The 22,910-nt window shown below is 37.0% G+C and overlaps 1 protein-coding gene and 1 pseudogene across 1 annotated transcript; both read right to left on the bottom strand.

The window, feature by feature from the left end:
• Nucleotides 1-3,448: 3,448 nt before the first annotated feature.
• LOC117023157 (olfactory receptor 11G2-like) lies at nucleotides 3,449-4,399 on the bottom strand. The gene has a single exon (XM_033107635.1). It carries the CDS (start codon nucleotides 4,397-4,399, stop codon nucleotides 3,449-3,451), a length of 951 nt encoding a protein of 316 aa, XP_032963526.1.
• An 11,759-nt stretch (nucleotides 4,400-16,158) lies between these two features.
• LOC117023156 (olfactory receptor 11H6-like) lies at nucleotides 16,159-22,182 on the bottom strand (annotated as a pseudogene).
• Nucleotides 22,183-22,910: the final 728 nt, after the last annotated feature.

The following is a 22,910-nucleotide window of genomic DNA, read 5'->3' as shown; positions in this document are numbered from 1 at the left end:
CCATTATTTAATTGTTTTTGGGAACACCTGATGAAGCCATAGGTATAAAATGAAGGAAGAGGTATTGGTACAGCAGAGATAGGTGATGTGTCCTCTGAATCTGCCTGGAGACATTCATTAATGTACCATTTCCAATGCATCATGACTTGCTACTGGTCTTGACTGAATTTATGACTTGTGGATGTGACAATATCCAGCTTATTATGGGAAGCTCTGTTTGCATACCCACTTGATTTCCCGTGGTAAGATGCTCAGTATTCCCCACCCTCCAATGGAAATCAGGATAACCTTTGCAAACAATGAGTATTTCTATGCAATAAAAAGCATGGCCTTGTTCTAGGAGTTTAAGAAAATGCTCTACAACTCTAATGATGCTTATCACATCGTACTGTTAGCTATGTAGCCTGAGCAGCAAGGCAGCAGCCTGAACCTATTATACAAGTTTCATTTTGCTCTGGGCCCACTCAAAATCATCAGTCTTTCAAGTCAATTACTTGATAAATGTGTCAGAGCATTATTCAACAAAATGTGTCAGAGCCATATTCAACAAATTTTGTTTAATCTGCCTTCTAAATATCACGAGTCCCACCAAGTCCTGTGCCTCTTAATAGCAGGAGTTTCAAAATATAAGAACTTGTCTTTTATTATAGAGGAGATGTGCCCTGACTTGATAATTAGTTGACCTGAATTTTTCATTTTTTTCTAAAATACGTCAAGGAAATGAAAGCCACCCAATTCTACAGTTCTTATAATTACCATTGTCTCTGTCAGTTCTAGTGCTAGAGCTATTGAATATCCAGTCCTTTCCCCTCCATCTGTGCTTCCTCCCATTTTATCACAGGTGAAAGTCTTAGCAAGCATGATGCTCTTCTGTGCTAGGGGTTATCACCATCTGACATATCTCCTGCACTGGAGTCTTTGCTGCCATCTTTCCAGGATTTCATATTGAGGGTTAGATTTCTAGGGCCACTTATATTACCGGTTGGGCTCTTTTTTTTTTTTTCAGACTTTTTTTTCTTAATTGGGGAAGGGGAACATAACTTTATTGGGGAGCAATGTGTACTTCCAGGATTTTTTCCAGGTCAAGTTGTTGTCCTTTCAATCATAGTTGTGGAGGGCGCGGTTCAGCTCCAGGTCTAGTTGCTGTTGTTAGTTGCAGGGGGTGCAGCCCACGATCCCTTGTGGGAGTCAAACCAGCAACCTGGTGGTTGAGAGCCCACCGGCCCATGTGGGAATCAAACTGGCAGCCTTTGGCATTAGGAGCACGGAACTCCAACCACCTGAGCCACCAGGCCAGCCCATATGGGCTCTTTGAAAGCAGAGCCTGAGACAAGGACTTGGGTGCAAATGTCACATATGAGAGGTGATCTTAGAAAACAAGAAGGATCAGGGAGACTAAGAAGGGGAGGAGGAAAAGCCACTATAGAAAGAGACTTGATTCCAGGGTCTCTGAAGTGCATAAGGAATGTCTCCCAGAAAGATAAATGTTTGATGCATTTACCCATCTGTACTGACCCCATAACACATCAGGGCTGCACTTACCATTGGCTGTGGGGACGTTGGTAGCTTCTGAGAAGAGTTGGCAGAAGCCATTGTTTCTTTGTTGAGCCTGTCCCCGTCCTGCATGCAGATACCATATCTGAGTCTCCATCAAATTGACTATCATCTTTCATCTGCTCCGCCCCAGTGATTTCCTGAGCCCCCACCTCACCCAACTTCAAGGCACACCCAAGCCATTTCCAGCAGCTTTTCCATACAAACAACCTGTCTTAACTCATTCTGTGGACTTTCATAAAACCTCTCAAAAGTTCACAAAGCCCAAACAAGTAGCATCTGGCTTTGGCGAGACCATATCTCTGGCTGAGCAGCCCTACGCCTGGCACTAGTCACAGTATTTAGCATCTATCTTAACCCTGTTTGAGGTAAACAATAGCCACTAAATTCCTATTCTTATTTTGGGTGCTTTCTTATCTATAAAATTTAGCCCTCCATATCCACAGGGTCAGCATCTATGGATTCAACCAACCACAGATCAAAAATATTTGGAAAAAAAATTTATGTTGTTGCTGATACGTACTGTGTACTTAGGCCTATAGTGGTTGCATCTGTACTGAACATGTATAGACTGTTTTTCCTTGTCATTATTTCCTAAATGATACAGTATGACAACTATTTACATTGCATTTACATTGCTTTAGGTATTATAGTCATGTACCACTTAATGATGGGATACATTTCAGAAATGAATCATTTGGTGATTTTGTCATTGTGTGAACATCAGAGAGTGCACTTACACAAACCTAGATGCTCTAGCCTACTACACACCTAGGCTATATGGTATAGCCTATTGCTCCTAGGCTACAAGCCTGTACAGCATGCTACTGTACAAAACAATGCGAGATTAAATCAAGCACAAGAGAAAATGGTTTAATCAAGAGATGTGGTAAGCATGAGATGTATGAAACTGCTGCCAGCATAACACGACATAATGATTTTACAGCAAATTCTTTTTCATAAGTCAAAAGAGATACTCTAAACTATAGAATAGTAAATATATAAACCACTAACATAGTCTATTATCATTATCAAGTACTATACATAATTGCATGTGCTATACTTTTATATAACTGGCAACACAGTAGGTTTGTTTACACCAGCATCACCACAAACATGTGAGTAATGCATTGTGTTACAACACTGCAATGGCTACAATGTCACTAGGCAATATGTTTTTCAACTTTATTATAATCTTATGGAACCACTGTCATATATGTGGTTCATTGGTGACTGAAATGTTATGTGGCACATGATTGTATAAGTAATCTAGGGATGATTTAAAATATTTGGGAGGATGTGCATAGGTTATATGCAAATGCTACACCATTTTATATAAGGGATTGAGAGCATCCACAGGTTTTGATATCTGCATGGGGGACAAGGGCTGGGGGAGGTGGGTCCTAGAACAAAGCCCCCATGGATGGACAACTGTACTAAAAGCTATGCTTGTTTCTTTAAAATCCTTAGAGTAAACGTTTGTATCCCTCTTGGGAGGTAGAGTGATAAGGTCACACTTGCAAGGTTGGACTTTCTTCATACAGAAATCCTTCCTTTTAGTAACTATCAGTGGAGGAGAATTTATTTACAGTGTTAATCCCCAAACAAGTTTATATCTATGTCACTTCCTTATATGTTGATCCAGTTCTGAAATACAAAGCTGATTTACATTTCCTTTTAGAAACTCAGTTAGATTTAAAGAGTCCAATTTTCTTAAGACAATTTTGTTTCTTAAATGAGACTAACCCATCATGTAGTGAGTGATATTTAAGATGATAATGGGCTATATTGACAGATTTCTCTAACTGAAATTATTGAATTCTCTAGGAAACTATCTTGCTTATATCTTATTAAGATAGGTTGTGATAAAACTTAGTTCACTGTGACTTCTGATTTATGTTTTATGAACAAATATTTCAGTCCCAAAGACTTTCCTTAGGGCAGCCTTCATCTCCTTGTTCCTGAGGCTATAAATTACAGGATTGCAGAGGGGTGTTATCACAGAATAAAATAAGGTCACAATTTTCTGCATTTTCACTGGGTGCCCTGATCCAGAACTAACATACATCACCATAACAGAGCCAAAAAACAGGATTATGATAACGAGATGAGAAGCACAAGTGGAGAAAGCCTTGCGTTTGCTTGCTGCTGAGGGCATTCGTAGCACAGCCAGAATCACCAGAGCATAGGAAAAAAGGATAAAGAGGAACGTGCCAATCATGAAAATAGCATTGAAAGTAGAGTAAATGAAGTGGGTGGTGGTGTCTTCAGAACAGGACAGCATCATCAATGGGACAGGATCACACATAAAATGGTTGATGATGTTTGGGCCACAATAGGACAACTGTGAAATGAGAACAACTGGCGTTAGGAAGAGGATGAACCCACATGACCATCCAAAGATGATGAGGCCTGTGTACAGCTGTTTAGTCATGATGCGTGGGTAATGCAGAGGACGACAGATGGCAAGGTATCTGTCAAAGGCCATAATGCAAAGGAAGAAGCCCTCATCACACCCTAAAGAGAAGAAGAAGTAGAACTGTGCGAAACAACTCACAAAGGAGATGCACTTGCTGGTGGAGAGGAAGTTGGCCAACATGTTAGGGATTGTCGTGGTGACATAGCATATTTCCAGGAGAGAGAAATTCCCCACGAGGATGTACATGGGGGTGTGAATGCGTCGGTCCCACCGCACAGCGCAGGCAATGGCTGTATTCCCCATCAGGGTCAATGTGTAGGCTGCTGAGAAGAGCACGAAATAAACGAGTTGCATTTCTGGGCTCGAAGGAAAGCCCAACAGGATGAAGTGGCTCACAGAGTTGGTTTCCCTGCCAGACACATTCATAAGTCTGGAAGACATTGATTATTGCACATTAAAGGAATATGCTAGTTGTTATTGAAAATACCAAATTTCTTTACAATTTTTATAAAAAATGAGGTGTCTGTTAAAGCAACAAAACTGTGGTCATCACAACCTGTTCTCGAAGAGTGTGATTGCACTTTGATAACAGGCAAATAATATAAGTAAAAAAATGGCTTGGGGAAATCATTACACTAGGTTAGGATACTAGATAACACATAGATGTGCAAGACTTGCAATTTTGAATATGTCACTTAAACTCTATTTATGTATTTCCTCATATGTTTACCATATAGAGTACAGTCCATGCAAATCTCTGTGTGTGAAATTTCTCTGTAAAGCATTATGCAAAACTAATTTATTGTAATTAGTAATATTGATAATAACACCAAATGAAATACTACTTCCATTAAGACATTTCAAACGTTTCTGTCTCACTGAGATGCAGTGAGAAGGCACAGGGAATACTCCTTTTTTTGTGCTTGTTGATGGCATTGTAAAGTGATGCCATAGATGGTATATTATATGATCATACCCAAACATGTTTGATGTATAAGGAATGCTTTCTCTCTCTCCAGCCTGGGGAAGAGTCCCACATTTTGGCAACTAAAATGCACTGGTTGAAAATTTTGAAACACTCTTATGAATGTGAGAACTAAATATGCCGCTTGGAGCACCTGATTTACGAACTGGACTATTGAATGGGATTAGAGTTGGCCAATTTTGCTGTAAAAAAATTGTGAAGTAGAGAATAGTGTTTTGATTTGTATGCACTGCATTCCTATATTGCTTTCAATGTTTGGCCTTTTTTCACTTTTTTACACATACCTCTGGTACATTTTTATATGTATTTTAAGCATTTTCTTTTGAGAGAATCTTGAAACAAGGAATACCTTGCTTCACTCATTCCTGCTCTCCCCACCACCCCGTTTGTTGCTACTGAATCAAAGGTTTCATATGTCTTGTTTCCTCAGGAGCCTACTCTTGGCTACCATGTTTGGCATCTAAAGTAGAAGAACTGCTGTTTATGTATTCTCATTGCTCATGGGTTATTAGGCTGTATCAAGTCTGAATGCAATCTGGTGGTTCAAGTCTATTTGTTTCCCAATCCTCTCACATCATACCAGGTGGCAATATAGGGTAGGTACCAGAATTTCTCAAATTATCAGAGGTTTTTTCTTTTGGTCATAGAAGACATAGATTCTCCCTTGATCTGTTGTGATTGTGTAGTAAGTTTATTTTTTTAAAAAAAGAAAAAAGATTATTTTGGATTTTTATCCTGAATATTTGTATGATTTTTCTCAGCTGAAGTTGTCATATAGTATCTGAGAAAGAATAAATAAATGTCATTTTATTTAGAGACAGCAAGCTGTGGAGCTAGTGGATCTTGGCCTTTCACTAGAAATGAAAAATAAGAGTGCCTTTAACTTAAGGACCTTTAACTTGCACTTATATAATTATAAGTAATTATAGTGAGTACAAAATATACAGAAGCAAGGAGAAAAAAATACAACACTAATGTAAGATGCAATTGATATCAATGTTTCAAAAATATCCTAACTTATGGGATGCCCACAAATCATTCCGCTGCTTTTATTGAAGAAAAATCTCACTTAGCTGCTACACAGGTCTTAGTGGTTATCTTCATAACTCATTTGACTGAATTCTTTAAAGTCATTTAATTTTTGTCTTTTATACTCTGACCTGTGTTCTGCTATGTTGGTACCCTACTCTTATTTATCTTAATTAGTCATTTTCATTGATAATGGGACTTTAACAGTGGTATATAAAATCAGTGTCAGTACTCACCCTGTTTGGGTCTCCTGTTACAGTGTTTCTTGGGAATATGAACTGTATAAGTCACAATCCAAAGAAGATCCTATAAACGCAAAAAACAGAAAGCACACAGATACTGAACGGTTTTGTCCTTTAAGGAATAATTATTTCATATAAAACCGAGACCCATTAAATTAGTGAAACTGAGAGCAATATATAGGTTGGAGAGATATGAGTGGAATCAGAGATTTGTTATGTTTTCTCTATTGAACTAGCAACAAAACTGATAATAAATCTACTTCCAGAAATTTATCACACAAAATCATTTTCACACAAAATCCCCAGGCCTCTTTGTAAACAATACTCATTAATATTTAAAAAGGAAAAATAAATTAGATAAACGTATTTCCCAAGACTTGGAGAAATAAGAGAAAAATTAATATTTTCAAACTTTTCTGTCTGAATTTTATATTAACCAGATATTTACATGTTTAGAACAAGAAGAAAGCAATTGACAGTAATTCCATTTATACAGAAAATTCAGCATTTGTAATAGGGCATGTAAAGTTTTTAACTCACTTCTTGGATATGTGTGGAGAAGAAAAGTCAAAGAGGAAGAATAAAATGTTACTCCACAGAGTGAAAAGCATGTGAGTGACTTGTGGAGAATTGGATGACCCAGTTTGTAACCTGCCATGAGTTGCAAATAGAGAATTTTAAGAGATTTTCTCCCCCAGCTTCAAAGCTCATATTTATGGACAAGATGAAAGCCCAGATGAAGGTATTATTATCTCTATTTATTTCCCACCATCTCGGCCTTTCGAGATTTGGGATCTTCTCCCCTGGTATTTTTAAAGTGTTTGTTCAACAGATGAGATTATTCTTGAATTTTGTTTATTTACAATGAAATTCAAAGCGCTGCTATTCCCTGAGGTATAACGCACTTACAGAGCTAGGTTCTTATCTTCTCTTGAGCTTCTACTAACCAGGCATTGCAAAAGGTTCCTAGGGAATAATTATAGAGATTGTTGTAATAGCTACAATAGGAAGATGTACCATTAGATTCCCTGTTTCTATTTTGAAGAAGAGGAAAAAATTTTTCCCCACCAATATTTTCAAATTTGTTATTTAGAGACATTTCAGTTGCTATTTTTTTGATTGCCATTAGAAAAATGACATTTTAAGTGCTAAGACTGGTATAGGGTTAATCAGTAATGTTTACAGAATGTTAAACGGACAATGGGGATGAAGCAGGGTAAATAAAATAGAAAAAAATTCCTGCCTACCTAGAACAATTCAGTAGGGGGTGGGGAGCAACAGAAAATAAACAAAATCAGTAAATGAATAAGCAAATTAAAAAATTTTTTCATTTGAGAGAAATGAAGCATAGGAGTGGGATGGATTGGATATGGGGCAGGACTTGTAATTTCAAATAGTGTTTTTAGGAAAGCCTAACGGAAAGCCTAACATTTGAGCAGAGGCTTGAAAAAGTGCGGGAACAAACCAAGAGGATATCGAGAGAGATTTTAGGCAGAAGGAACAGTAAGTAGGAGTATTTGTCATGTCAGGAGAAAAGCAGGGAGGCTGGTGTGCCCGAGTGGTATAAACTGGGGAGAATGGTCCCTTTCTGGCACCCAGTCCTATTATCTCCATTTCTTTTTTTCTATAGCATCTGTACTTCATTGTACTCTTTTTTTAAAAAAAATTTATTGTGGAGCAGTGTGTTTTTCCAGGACCTATCAGCTCCAAGTCAAGTTATTGTTTTTCAATTTAGTTGTGGAGGGTGCAGCTCCCTGGCCCATGTGGGAATCGAACCGGTGATGTTGGTGTTATGAACACTGCTCTTTAACCAACTGAGCCACCTGGCCTCCCCAAGGCCAATACTTCTTTATTGGCTTTCTGTTTGGATGATCTATACATCCATGTCAACGGTGTATTCAGATCCCCTACTATAATTGTATTTTTGTCAGTTTCTCCCTTAGGTCTGTTAGTAATTGCTTTGTAGATTTTGCTGCTCCAGATTGGGTGCATGTATATTGATAAGTGTTATGTCTTCTTGATGATTTTCCCACTTTATCATTATAAAATGTCCATCTTTATCTCATGTTACCTTTTTTATCTTGAAATCTATTTTGTCTTATATAAGTACAACTACACCTGCTTTTCTCTGGATGCTATATGCTTGGAGGGTCATTTTCCACCCTTTCACTTTGAGTCTATATTTGTACTTGCAGCTAAGATGTGTATCTTGAAGGAAGCATGTGGTTTTGTTTTGTTTTTTGATCCAATATACTACTCAGTACTTTTTTATTGGTGAGTTCAGTCCATTTACATTTAGGGTATTTATTGATATATGATGTCCTATAGCCATTTTATGTTTTGTTTTCTGGTAGTTCTCTCTGTGTCTCCATTGTTTCTTTTCCCTTCTGTCTGTTATTTTAGTTTGGTGGTATTCTATGACTTTTTCCCCTCTATGTCCTTTTTTTTTTTTTAATATGTCTCAGTTCTAGATTTTTTTTTGTGGTTACCATTTTTTTTTATGTACAAGAAAGTGTCATATACGCAGTAGTCCTTTTTCTTATGATTGCACATTATCTTCATTCATCTGTTCAAGTTCAGTCCTTTTCCTCCTCCCCTTTTATGTTTTTGTTGCCACAAATTATTCCTTTTTATGCTGTGTATTTATCTCCAAATTGAAGAAGTTATACACTTTTTAAAATGCTTCCCCCCCTTTATCCTTTATGCAATAGTTGTTTAATGACTTATTTTAAAACAGAGTTGCAATTTCCTGTTTCTATCTGTCTTTGCCATCTTCCTCAAAATTTTGTGTACTTTCGTCTTTTTGTTTTTGGTAGAAGACCTCCTTTAAATATTTCTTGTATTGCAGGACTTGTAAATTCCCTCAGCTCTTGTTTATCAGAGAAATCCTTTATTTCTCTTGCATATCTAAAGGATAACTCTACTGGACATATTCTTCTTGGCTGGTGGCTTCTCTCTTTCAATATTTTGAATATTTCATTCCACACTCCTGGCTTGTAAGGTTTTTGCTGAAAAATCTGATGATAGTCTAATGGCTTTTCTTTGTAGTTTACAGTCTTTTTTTCCCAGGTTGCCTTGAGAATCTTTTTTTGTCATTAACTTTTTTAAAAAAAATTCCGTTAAATTTATTGGGGTTGGCATTTGTTAGTAAAATTATTAATATATAGGTTTCAAGTGTACAATTCTGCAATACATCATATATATATATTGCACTGTGTGTTCACCACCCAGAATCAGTTCTCCTTCCATCAACATATATATTTGACCTGCTTTACCCTCTTTTACTATCTCCTCTCCCCCCTTAACGTCTGATAACCACTAAACTGTTGTCTGTGTCTATGAGTTTTTGTGTGTTTGTCTGGTTCATTTGTTGCTTTCAGTTTTATATCCCACGTATGATCTTGGTGAGGCGGTGTCACGTTGGTCACCTCCTATTCCCCGAGGTGGTGGGTGTCCCTTCAGTGTCCGAGTCACCTAGGTCTCAGGGCTCTGCCCCTGGGGTGCGATGTTGTGAATGATGGGGCTCTGGATGTGTGAGTTCCTAGAGCTTCCTCCTTGTAATCAGAGGATTCCAGGCGTATTGTGCTGTCTGAGGTGTCTCTGCTGCCTCTACTGGTTCTGCCACTATGGGTCGGTGATGGGTAAGTGTGAGTAGGCGGGTTCATGGCTCTGCAAGTTTGTCTCCTAGCTGGTAATGATGGCTGTTAGTCCATGGCTGTCACACTGCTGTGCTGCATTTCTGTCTTTGATACTGGGTTTAGTTGCAATGGGCAGTGGCTACTCAGGCTGTAATGTTGCTTCTACTCCTCCTACTCTCCAGGCTTCTGTGTGAAGGCTGCAGCCCAACTCCTCCACTGCTACTGCCTCAGCTGGGGCCACAGTGGGTGCTAGACTGTGTTTGTGGCCCATGTCTCTGTCCTTCCCCTGTCCCACCCTCCCTGCTTATTCCAATATGCCCGTCTTCTGATGTCTCAATGCATGGATCTCTCAGATGTGTGTATGTGTCAAGCAGTGGTCCTTTGTTGAATTATAGTTGTCCAACTTGTAACTTTAAGGGGAGAAACAAAGGGATCTTCTCATTCTGCCTTGATGTGGACATCTAAAAGTTTTAATCGCTGTTTTAATCTTTTTACTTGTTACAGGTCTTTTCAGGTTTCTATTTCTTTTTGAGTCTATTTTGGTAGTTTGTATGTTTTTAGAAATTTGTTCATTTCATCTAGGTTATACAATTTATTGGCACATAACTGTTCATAGTACTCTCTTACAATCTTTTTATTTGTTTGTTTCTGTAAAGTTGGTATTAATGTCCTCACTTTGTTTTCTGATATTCGTTATTTGAGTTTTTCTCTTCTTTATTGGTCAGTCTAGCTAAAGATGGTGAATTTTTTTTATCTTTTCTATATTTTTTTCTTTATAAATCACATGTGATTCTTAAAAGATTTTTTTCTTCTTTTTCTTTAAAGGCAGGCTGTGTTCTAAACACTTTGTAACTATTAACTTACAATAATTCTATAAGACAACCTATCGTTATAACTCTCATTTGTAGGTAGGGAAACAGGCACATAGAGATTGAAAAAAATTGTCGTACTTACACAGGTACAAAATGGCAGAGCTGGGACTTGACTTCAAGCAATCTGGTATTAGAAGCCATGCTCACAAGCGCTACAGTGTGAACTACATTTCTTAAAATTAAACTGTTTTCTGGATATTTTGAAAGAGCATGTTAAACAAGCCTCTCTGAACATTTAGTCTTGTCCAAAAGTCAGTGATATTTGGTGATATTTTCTCTTGTCATGGAGACATTTGTTCCATGCCAGAGAAATGTTATGGGCTATTTGAACATTTTCTAACTGTGGACTTTTTTTGACAGGACCAAATATCAAGGAAATTTGGCATGATTCAAATATGCTCATGGATGTTTTTGATTGGACCAAATTTCAAGGACCTTTTGGTGTGGATCAAATGTCTCTATGGACGTTTTGGACAGGACCAAATATCTACTAATCCTCTCAATGGTTACAGATTAGCATGTGTTCATGTTCTCTTGCACCTTTTAGCTTTCATTGGTTTTTATGTTAGTTTTGTCTTTCCCATTATACCAATTCTTCCCTCAAAGGCCAGCCCAAGCATGACTCTACTTCTCTGTTAGAAAGTGATCTTGGCTTCCGTCCTTTAGTCTTGACACAGACTTTACAATAGCACCACTAAACATTAACTTGTTTTCATATAATAACTAACTTTTAAAAATCTTTTAAAATTTATTTTTCAGTTACAGTTGATATACAATATTATATTAGTTTCAAGTGTACAACGTAGTGATTAGACATTTATAGACCTTATGAAGTGATCACCCCAATAGGTCTAGTACCTATCTGACACCATAACTAACTTTTAATGAATACTACTCTGTGCTGAACTCTATTTTCTATGTAATTTCACTACATTTTTATAACATAGAGTAAAATTTTAATCCCCATTATAAATGAGGATTTCACACACCAAATGGTTATGTAATTTACTGAAGCTAACAGCTAGTTAAGTGTGAGCTGAAATTTAAACTCATGTAGTCTTGCTCTAGAGGATACTCTCTCAGTCATGTTATATACTTTATGTGTCATCATTGTCTTTCTTTTTTAGTCTCTAAAGTCTGTATTTTGCACTTCTTTTTCTCTAAGCCTGGGCCTAGCACTTAGCATATAGGAAACACTAAATGCTTGGGAGGTGAATAAAAAAAAAAAGAATAAACGGGTAAGAAAGGTTTCAAAGGAGGGAAAAAAATTGCGGTAAAGAGAAAATATATGATAGTATGGAATCCAAATACTAGATCCTGGTAACTTAGTTTCAGCACCTGTGAGCATGTGTATGATGGGGAAATAATGTACATTTTGTCAATATTAAACTCATAGCTCAGGGAGGTCCTACGAAAATCATGTAAATAGAATTGGATTTCCAGGGTAGATGCGGTTTTAGGACCAATAATACCATTAGTTTGTGCCGAACATCTTAAAGAAAATCTCAGGCACATTGTGTTAAGAGATGAAATTCAAGAGGAAAATCAGAAAAGTTTCCTATTCTTGGATGTATAGATAGATAGGCCTGAAAGGATATGGGGAAAGATAAAGACACAATATTGAGGAAATTGAGCTTGTTGAAATATACAAAGTGGGTCACTTTCTTACACACCAGGCTGATAGAACCCTGAGAAGAAATGGGACTCATGAGCCTAAATCCCTTCCAAAACACCTTCTCTTTCCACTCTAGTGCACTTTCATCTCATCTCAATGGTAAATAACACCATTAACACCTTTTGCTTTTATATAAAGGTTTTAATCATTTAAAGTTTTATCCCATTGTAGGACATTTGCTCTTTGACTCATTATTAAGTGTTTATACTATGTCAGAAAATTATACACAATTTAAGTGACTATTTTAGAAAACAGAACTAAGAAAAATTGGCAAATATGAAAAAATAATGGCATTACTAGTCCATCTAAATCAAATTATTATTAATACCTTGCTGCATTTTCCCCATTGTCCATTTCTAATCTAGTTCTAATATACTATAACAATTTTGAATCTCATTTTCTCACTTAGTAGAATATTTTAGGTCTTTACCCATATTTTGGGGCAATACTTAAAACTATTTTAATACTGGTAAAACATTCTATCATGTATACATACTACAGTGGTCTTAACAATTTATTTATTGGTTGATATTTAATTTATTTACAACTTCGTATTTTCCCTAGGGCTGATTTTACACAAGGAAGTTTGAAGAATTGAGATAGGTAAGAGGAAATTCATCTGATGTACAAGAGAACTGGTTCGAGGAGAGAGCACAAAACGAAGAAGTGGAAACTCTTGTTGCACTTGGTCTACTTATGTGATGAGTTCATACCATTGGTGCTACTGGGGGACATGGATGAAGCCCTGAAAACAATACATGCTGTACTGACACACAATCTTATATCCTACATGAGCTCTAGGCAGCAAGTAAATTTTCAAAGAATGTTTACAGGAAATACAAGATAATAACAAGTTTGTTTGTGTATGTGTGTATTTTATGCATATGTCATTTTGTCCTTGAAGAATTAGGTATGTGTTCAGTATATTGATTCTGAACCAATTTTAGTTTTGGGGATAGGTTCTATAACCCAAATTCTTTCCAGATTTTGCTGCTGAAGGTTCTTCAGTGGCTGCTTCATCTAACAGCTCGTGGACCCCAGACCAGAGTCCCATTATATTGACTCAGCTTCATTTCCTGAAGCAAGATCCCTCCCACCCCAATTTCAGTCCGAGGGAAGAATTAGAAATAAAGAATAAGCCTTCTTTAACACTGCCAAGTTGAGAGTTTCAAGTTGACTTTTATTTGTAAGAAAAAAATAGTAAGGTTACCGCAGTAAATCTGTAAAACACATCAAGAAGCAGAACAAAATCGGCCATAATTTTATTAAAAGATTGCAACCATAAAATTCTTTATATACTTCTCTCTTGTATTTTCTTAGTTATAAAATAAGCTTGGAAACAATTATGTAAGTCTTTTTTATTTTGGAAAAATAAAAATTGAACTTAGCATTTTATTGTTAGCATTTTCCCAACTCATCAAATATATTTCAAAACATGATTTTAAATATCTGTATGATATTCTATAATTTGGATATATGATAATTTACTTAATTTCTAATTACTGAACATTTGGATAATTATAATTTCAATATTATTTTAATTTCATTAAATGTATTTGGGATGAAATGACCAATTTTCATTTACTTATTACATTCAGAGCATGGTAAATATATCCATTTATTCATATATATAAATTATTCATATTTATATAAATATATATTTTATTTATTTATTTTTTTCTGTTTCAAGGTATTTGCAGTTTTCTTGACGCACGCTTCACTCCTCTGGTAAATTTATGTAGGACTATGTTTATTTAGAACTATATTTTTGTTGTTATTATGAATGGCATTTTTCTTCCATTATATTTTCTTCATGATTATTACCTTTTGTGTATTTACTTTGCATCTGGTCACCATTTTAAAGTTTCTTATTGATTTTAATCATCTTTTGAAATTATTTTTATGAGAATTCACATTAAATATTTACTAGTCTTTGGTAAAGAGAAATAGACAGAAAAATAAATAATGGAGTGAGGGCAAATTTTTGAGTTTCAATTAAAAAGATAATTCATGAGTATTGATGTGCTATATTTAATCCCTGCCTTCTCCCTCTCAGGAGAGTTGGAGGATTCAACACATTCCTTCCCCTTTCATTCAATATGTCTAATGAGCGAATGTTGGTGGCTCATTTCTTCCCTCTCCTATCAAGGGATATTCTATAAGACTCTGCAGGTTGTTCCTGCCATAAGAGAACCTGTTCAATAGAGGGAATGGTGACTGTCACGTGGCTTGTGCCCGCGGAACAGAGATGTGCACTCTGATGTGTTTGGGTCCCTCCTGAGAAAGAGGTGAATAAAGGCACTCTGGTCAAGACTTGAAGCTGAAGGGCTGCTTTCTGGTTTTTGTTATTTACACAAAAGGCTCATAGACCAGCCATGGCCTTGTACCAAGCTTTAAACTAAGTCATGCTATTAAACTATATAGACCCTGACTTTCATCTCCCTTGCATAGCTAAAATGAAGATAAACTGGTGAATCTTGTCTTTTATGTTCCTAAGAAACTGGGCACAATTTCACTAAGAGATGAGATTGTGCCATCGATGTAAGATTTATTTACTAAGATGAATATGATGCTTCCAGGCCACTTTGAAAATTAACTGAAGAGTAATATACTTCATTTCAGACGTTGTCCATACAATCTCATTTACACACACACACACACACACACACTATCCTCTATGCATGGTTAGTGTTCATTGTACTACATAAATGGAGAAAAACACTTTAAAAATCATAAAGCACTTAAAATATGCATTATTATTCATTAAATTTTTTCCAGGCAATCTTATTTTCAGGTCTCACTTCTATTCGGTTTCAGTACATTTACTCTTTTGCATTGAGTGCTCCTAGGTGGTACTAAGATAAATAAGGAACATATCAAGTTACAAGAACCTAAAAAAAGTAACCAGTTGGAGAAAACTATTTTCATATGATCCTGTTAAAGAATTAGGTTTGCTAAGGATAAGTTTTTTGGCAAGCTCACTTGAGGAAGAATCTCAAATCCCAAAAGGCCTACATATGGACAAAATTATTCTGAATAAGAAAGGGAAAGATATTCTGGTCACTCTTGTGGGTGATAAGAAGAGGAAGAGGAAGGTAGAAAAAAGGCAGTACCAGGTATAATATGAGAGATTGATTGGGTGTTCAGCATGGTGGCCCTTCCTCTGACTCTCCCTAATCCCAACCTGTAGTCAGGTTAATAAACCCATACAACCTGGAATGAGTTTCGTTTTGGATAAAATGTTGAAGAGGATGAGTCTCACATCCAGATAGATGTGATCAAAATGAGACATCAAGTAGATTCAGGATTGGGAGGAGAAGCACACGTGAACGTGTTTGTATGGTGTGTGTGTGTGTGTGTGTGTGTGTAAGGAGATAGTGGTAGGTACTCCAGACATTTAATCACTATGAAACTAGGAGTTAGAAAGAAGTTTACCTAAATCTGCAAAAGATAGAAACTGACCAGTTGACCTCTGTGCTATATATGGTTTTTTTCTTTAAAAATTCCTGAGGATGACTGGTATTTTCTTGTTTCTGTGCAATGCACATAGAAATATTGATACAATAAAGCCTAGTACAAATAAATGATTTAGGCAAGTTCTGGTACGATCTTATTAGCTTCATTGAAATGCATCCCTAAATATATTCCAGGGAATATAAGAAATATATTTGTCTCTCAGATTTACTTAAGATCATTAACTTCTTACAATTTTATATCATTATTTGTCCTACACATATATGGATTCTAGTTCTTGAGACACTGTCTTTGACAAAGGGTCATAATCCTCAACAGTTTTCTCAGGGCCTCCTTTATCTCTTTATTCTGGAGGCTGTAGATCAAGGGATTGAAAAGAGGAGTTACAGTAACAAGAAAGACAAACAGTCTAATTAAAAAATGGGCAGAGGACAAGAATAGAAACTTCTCCCAAGAAGATATACAAGAGATATATAAAAAAATGTTCAATTTCACTAGCTATGAGGGAAATGCAAATAAAAACCACAATGAGATATCACCTCACCCCAGTTAGAATGGCTATCATCAACAAGACAAATGATAACAAGTGTTGGAGATGCTGTGGAGAAAAAGGAACCCTCATACACTGTTGGAAATGTAGATTGGTGCAGCCACTATGGAAGGCAGTGTGATGATTCCTCAAAAAGTTAAGAATAAAATTACCATATGATCAGCATTCCTTCTCCTGGGTATCTACCCCAAGAAATCTGAAAATATTTATCCATAAAGATATATGTATGCTGATGTTCATTGCAGCATTATTTGTGATCACCAAGACATGGAAACAACCGAAGTGTCCTTCGATATGATTGGATAAAGAAAATGTGGTGTATATACACAATGGAATACCATAAGAAAAGATGAAATAGTGCCATTTGCGGCAACATGGATGGATCTTGAGATTATTATGTTAAGTGAAATAAATCAGACAGGAAAAGTTGAGAACCATATGATTTTACTCATATGTGGGATATAAAACTGAAGACAACAAAGGGATGAAACAAACAAATAAAGAAACAGAAACTCATAGACACAGATGACAATTTAGTGGTTACTAGAGGGTTAGTGGGGCAGAGGGTTATAGAAGAGGGTGAAAGGGGTCAAATGTATGGTGATAGAAAGATAACTGACTCTGGGTGGTGAACACACAATGTGAGATATAGATGATGTATTACAGAATTGTACACTTGAAACCTATGTAATTTTACTAACCATTGTCACCCCAATAAATTTAATTAAAAAAAAAAAAGAAAAGTGGAGTTAATAAAATAACGTCACAATTTTCTGAATCCCTACTGGATCGCCTGCTGTTGGGCTCACCATGGTACATCACCATGAAAGAGCCATAGAACAGGGACACCATGACCAGATGGGAGCCACATGTAAAGAAGGCCTTCCACCAGCCTCTGCTGCGGGGACCCTCAGCACAGCTCTGATCACTGGGTGTAGGAGCCTGTAATAAAGAGGAAGGTGGAGAAAATGAGGACTGAGTTCAAGATGCCACATGTGATCTCAATGGCAGGAGTTGACACACAGGGCAACTTCATAAGGGGTCCTTGGTCATATAAAAGAAATGATGAATAGTATTGGGGCACCCAAAAAGAAGCTGGGAGATGAGATAAACTGGGAGGAGAAAACAGGAGAAGCTACACATCCAGCTGCAGGCACACATTCTGATGCAGTGTTGAACTTTCACGACAGTGGGGTGGGTAGTGCAGGGGCCTGCAGATAGCAAGATACCTGTCAAAAGCCATGGTAGACAAGAAGAAGGTCTCAGCGGTGCCCATGGAGAAGAAGAAGTAGAACTGGAGGAAGCAGACAAACAAAGAGATGGTGTTGATCTCAGAGAGAAAACTGGCTAGCATATTGGGGACGGTAGCAATAACATACTAGATAGATCTCTAGGAAAGAAAAATTGGCCAGCAGGATAGTGGTCGCACCACACTGCACAGATAATGCAAAGGTTTCCAATTAATGCCAGTACATAGATCACAGAGAAGAGTGACAAGAGGAGGATCTGAATCTCCTAAGTACAAGGGAATCCAAGAAGACTGAGTTCACTCACAGGCTCAGAATGATTATTTCTTTCTGAATTTTTCATTTTTCAGCTCCTAAAACCGGGATAACAAGACATTACCATGTCACAAATGACTACAGAAGTTTTCTCATTAAAATGTTCTCTAAATGTCTTTATAATTCAATTAGCAGCATAGTTTTAGATTATGTGAAGATTTTTACTGTGCTTTGTTTCAGTGTGATACTCGAGGACATAAGGAACTGGGGTATGTGGGTGCTTATTACAGCCTTTCCATCGCGATCACCACACCCATCCTGGTCCATCAAACACATGCCTATGTTTTGTGTCCTCAGAACTACATGAAACAAGGTAGATGCTCTCTTGCCATTCAGAGGTTTTCAAACTAGTTCAGAAACACCAACTTGGGCCAAATCTATATAAGGATATACGCAGGTTTAAACAATTGTACTGTTCAAGCTCTGTGTAAATAGAAGAAAACACTGCAAGAATGTATAGCCACCAAGCAAGAGTTTGTTTACAATTACAATCTTTAATAATATCACACGCATAGTTTCAGATGGTATTTCTTTCCACATAATATTGGGAATGTTGGAAAAACCATATCCGTTTTTATATACTTAGAGATTATTACCCACATAGTAGCTAGACTGGTAGTTTTAGAAATCTGATCATGTCAAATATTTGCTCTCAGTCTTTTAAACACACACAGATCAATCCCAAATACCTTACCACAGCCTATAAGGCCAATAAGGCCTTCCTCATTTCTTACCACTCTCCCTTCCACTAACCCCACTCCAGCCAGCCAATACGTCAAGTGTGGCCTGTATCAAGGCCCATAATGTCCCTCTCTCCCCTCACTAATATTCACGTGCCTTAATTTACTTCATTCAGGTTTCTGGTAAAAATCAGAGACTGAGAGGGAGGCCTTCCCTAATTTAGCCCATCTTTGCTACTCTGTGTCCCAATCCTGCTTTAGCTTTCTTCAAAGCACATATCACTACGTGACATTGTGTTATATACATAGTATGTATTTTCTGTCCCAACCACCTGAAAATAAGAGGAGGACATTATTTTGCTTATTGGCATATTCCCAGAATCTAAGACAGTGTCCGCTATATTATAGGTGCTCATTGGATATTGTTGTCTGAATCAGTGCACATGACCTAAGAGTAGTCAATTAAGAAAACAACTGCTTGTAGTCAGGACAAAAAATTAAAAGAAAATGCAAAGACTGGACTCTCCAGTGTGCTAAAAACAAAAGCCAGGCAACAAGGACTTTATTTGTTATGGGGATACACCACCCGTCCAATTAAATGGGAGGCTATCCATGACAGGAGCCTACTGAAGACAAGCCCATCGAAGCCACCCCTCTCCCTGAATCACTTCGTCTTTCTTTATGACCCATTTATGCACTCCCCTTTGTGCTCTGTGCTTTCTGATTGTTGCTAAGTTATATTCACGCTGGAAGGTTGTGTGTGTGTGCGTACACACACTGTTTTTTGCTGTCTTCTCTCTCAGTCTGTTTCTGTATCTAAGTTTCCATATCTTTAAATATTTTTATTGATTGGCTTTATAATCATTTCCTCTTATTTTTAAATAAGTTAGTGAGCCATTTTAGATTTCTCCCTCTTAAAGAAAATGTGCTTATAATGTGTAGCTGACATTTTTCCCTTTGGGGTTAGCCAATGTACTTGAATAGAAAAATGTTCTCTTATTGCCTGCTATTTTCTTCTGCCCCATGTTCAGGGTCACGAAATCTGGTATATTGACTTGATTAAGTAATAAGGTATAGAATAAAGCTGTCATTGTGGTTCCGTTAACATCTCAATTTAATTAAAGCATTATTATTTTTATTAAATATATTCACCTATATATTTATAAATAAAATACATGTAACCTAACATTTAGTTAGACCAGCACTGATTTTGGAAGCTGTGCTATATAGTTTAGAGTCTAACTACTTTCATTCTGAGGAAGCTATTTTAAACTACATTTTGTTTTTTCAGTCGTTGACTAACTTTATTTTTATTTATTTATTTTTAAAAATTATTTTTCAATTACAGTTGACATGCAATATTACGTTAGTTTCAGGTGTACAACATAGTGATTAGACGTTTATATACCTTACAAAGTGATCCCCCTGATAAGTCTAGTGCTCATCTGGCACCGTACATAGTTATTATAATATTATTGACTATTATATTCCCTATGCTGTATCTTATATCCCCCATGACAATTTTTATAACAGGAAATTTATACTTAATCCCTTTCACCTTTTCCACCCTAATTTACATTTTATATGGAGAAAATGTAACACTTGTAGAGGAAAGCAAAAAAGATATTATAAAAAATTCAGAGCTGTGCCTCTCCTCTCTTTGATAGCCCATCTTGGAGAGCTGGCAGGGGTTACCACTGAGCTCCAGGCACCCATACACTTTTTAATAAATGTGCCAAGGTTTGTTTCTGACCCTCCTGGACTACTCACCTTCTCCCAGTGGCCTCATCTAGGAATAACAATGTGAAAGTTTTGGCCAGATCTCAGAAAGTATTTATTTAACTGTGTTCTAAATTGGTCCAACCTCCAGGGAAAAAAGAAAAGATGATAAGACCTGGATCTAAGCTGAAGAATACGTTGGTCTTAAGCCTTGGATCAGCATGTTAACTGTACGGAAGCATCTGTATATATTGATAGTAATGCAGCTATATTTCTCTACTAAAAGAGATAATACTAGATTTAGGAATTAAAATGTAAAGGCAAAGGGTTCTGCAAAGTCAAAGAATATAAAGACAGAGGTTAGTTATTGCAAATAATTTACAAAACACTTCAAAGCTTTTCTCTGTCTATTCCATTCTTTCCACAGTTCTACACATATACCAGCCCCAAGTATGCTGTGGTAATGTTGGGATTTTGGGATTATAACAACTGTTCCATTAGTACTTGACTGTAAATTGTTGCTTCACTTGTTCTGTGAATTTGTTCTTTTAATCTCACTTCAGCCAAAGAAAGGTAAATTCAACATTTAAATCAATATTATGATTGCCACAACTAGTAATGTGACTTCAGAATATATAAATGGAGGGAATGATCTAACCCCGTTTGATTGTACAGAGATCAGATATAGAGCCCTTCATAAGCTCTGGATCTCACAATTTAAGAAGTACATGGCCAAACTGCAGTGCATTTGGAGGAAAGAAATTTAGAGGGGCTGAGAAGTATGGAAAATGAGTAACAGTGAAAAGAATGGGGAATACTTAAATTGGTGAATAAAAGACTATTGGAACAAAGGAAGGATGATGTAGGGAAGATGTTGAGGAAAATTTATCTTCATTGGTTGATGTAAATTTTTGTCTGTTTGTTTTTTGTTCCCTCACATGAGACTACACGTGAGGCGATAGTTAGCTTTTTGGTTTGTTCTTTGTACCCTCACATGAGAGACTACATCTGAGGTGTTGGCTAGCTTTTTGGTTTACTTTTTGTTCCCTTGGTTTGTTATTTGTTCTCTCACATGAGAGACTGCATGTGAGGTGATGGTTAGCTTTTTGTAAATTTGTTACGTTGTTTATAGTTGTATCAGGTGTGCTGGAGTGTTACTCATATATGAGTGACAATGATCACCTATAACCAACGAATACAAAATTTGAGGCCGAAGTGTAGGGTAGATATTGAGGAAAATTTGCCTTCATTTGTTGATGTGAGCTTTTGTCTATTAGCTTTTATCTATTCCTGCATGTGAGGTAATTTCTGTGCTGTGATCAGGGGTTGAGTAAATTCCCCCTTTGGTCTCATTCTCCCGAGTAGGTGAGATATGAGATATGAGGTTGCTTTTCTCATGTTTGGTCTCATTCTCTCGAGTAGGGGAGATGTGGGATGAAGCTACTGTTCTGTCTGTGCTGTGAGGTGATGGTTAGCTTAGGGTTAAAAAAATTCTATGATCAGGGGTTGAGCGAATTCCCCCTTTGGTCTCATTCTCCCGAGAAGGTGAGATACGAGATGATGTTGCTTTCTGTCTGTTTTGCCCACATCAGCAGATGAAGTGAAGAAGTAGCTAAGTTATATTAGGACGTGACAGGCACATCACCGGGCCTTGTTGCTTATCCAGATGAACTGGCCCTTTGGCCGGATGGCCAGCATTCCTATCAGTAACTGCTGGACCCTCCCGGAACTGGCCATTCCCGGAAGGGGAGGCAGGTGCAATAAACTTGGCTGTAAGGTACATCTGAGAAAATATATAAGTCAGACCTCAGTAGACAGTGTAATTATTATTTCGTCATTTGGTAATTTGTCATTGGTGATTTTTCATCATTCCAAAATTTTGAAGATTTCCAGCAACATGCAGCTTACAAGACCAGGGGATGTCCTGACTTCCAGCTGTGAACCTGGTGAGGTCTGGCTGGTTCCAGACCTCTCCAGTGTTGTTACCCACGGTTAGCCTTCTTGAGACCCTGTTAGCATCAAGAAAACTTGTGTGAAGCTTGCAGCTTACAACATCAGAAGACGCCTTGACTTTTAGCAACAACAACAACAACAACGACAATGCCAACAACAGCATTCTTGGGAACTAGCAAGCAGCGTGTGGGAGACGCCTGAGTTTCTCTCAGCTACAGAACTGGCAAGGTTTTGATTTATGACTTTTCCAGTGCTGTTCTCTCCCAGTTTGGTGAGTTTTTGGTATCTACTGTAATAGTTACTATCCTATAAAGCTTATTACTACTTTTAAATATGCCTTATTAATGTTATTTGTGTATTTGGGCAAGAGATTTTTGATCAATAGTAAACATAGTTGAGGTCTCTTAAACTTATATGTATATATACTCCTTTGACATGACATTGTTATCAATGTATATAGTTTAGTCTTAACCACCTTTACTTTCTGTCATTAGCATATTCTACTCACATGTCTATTGCACATTCTGTCAATAGCCTTTGTCTTTTGCTATTGGATAT

The sequence above is a fragment of the Rhinolophus ferrumequinum genome, chromosome 6, assembly GCF_004115265.2.
Source record: "Rhinolophus ferrumequinum isolate MPI-CBG mRhiFer1 chromosome 6, mRhiFer1_v1.p, whole genome shotgun sequence".
Classification (NCBI taxonomy): domain Eukaryota; kingdom Metazoa; phylum Chordata; class Mammalia; order Chiroptera; family Rhinolophidae; genus Rhinolophus; species Rhinolophus ferrumequinum.
Note: the sequence above shows the minus strand (reverse complement) of the source record. Positions and strands in the feature narration are given on the sequence as shown.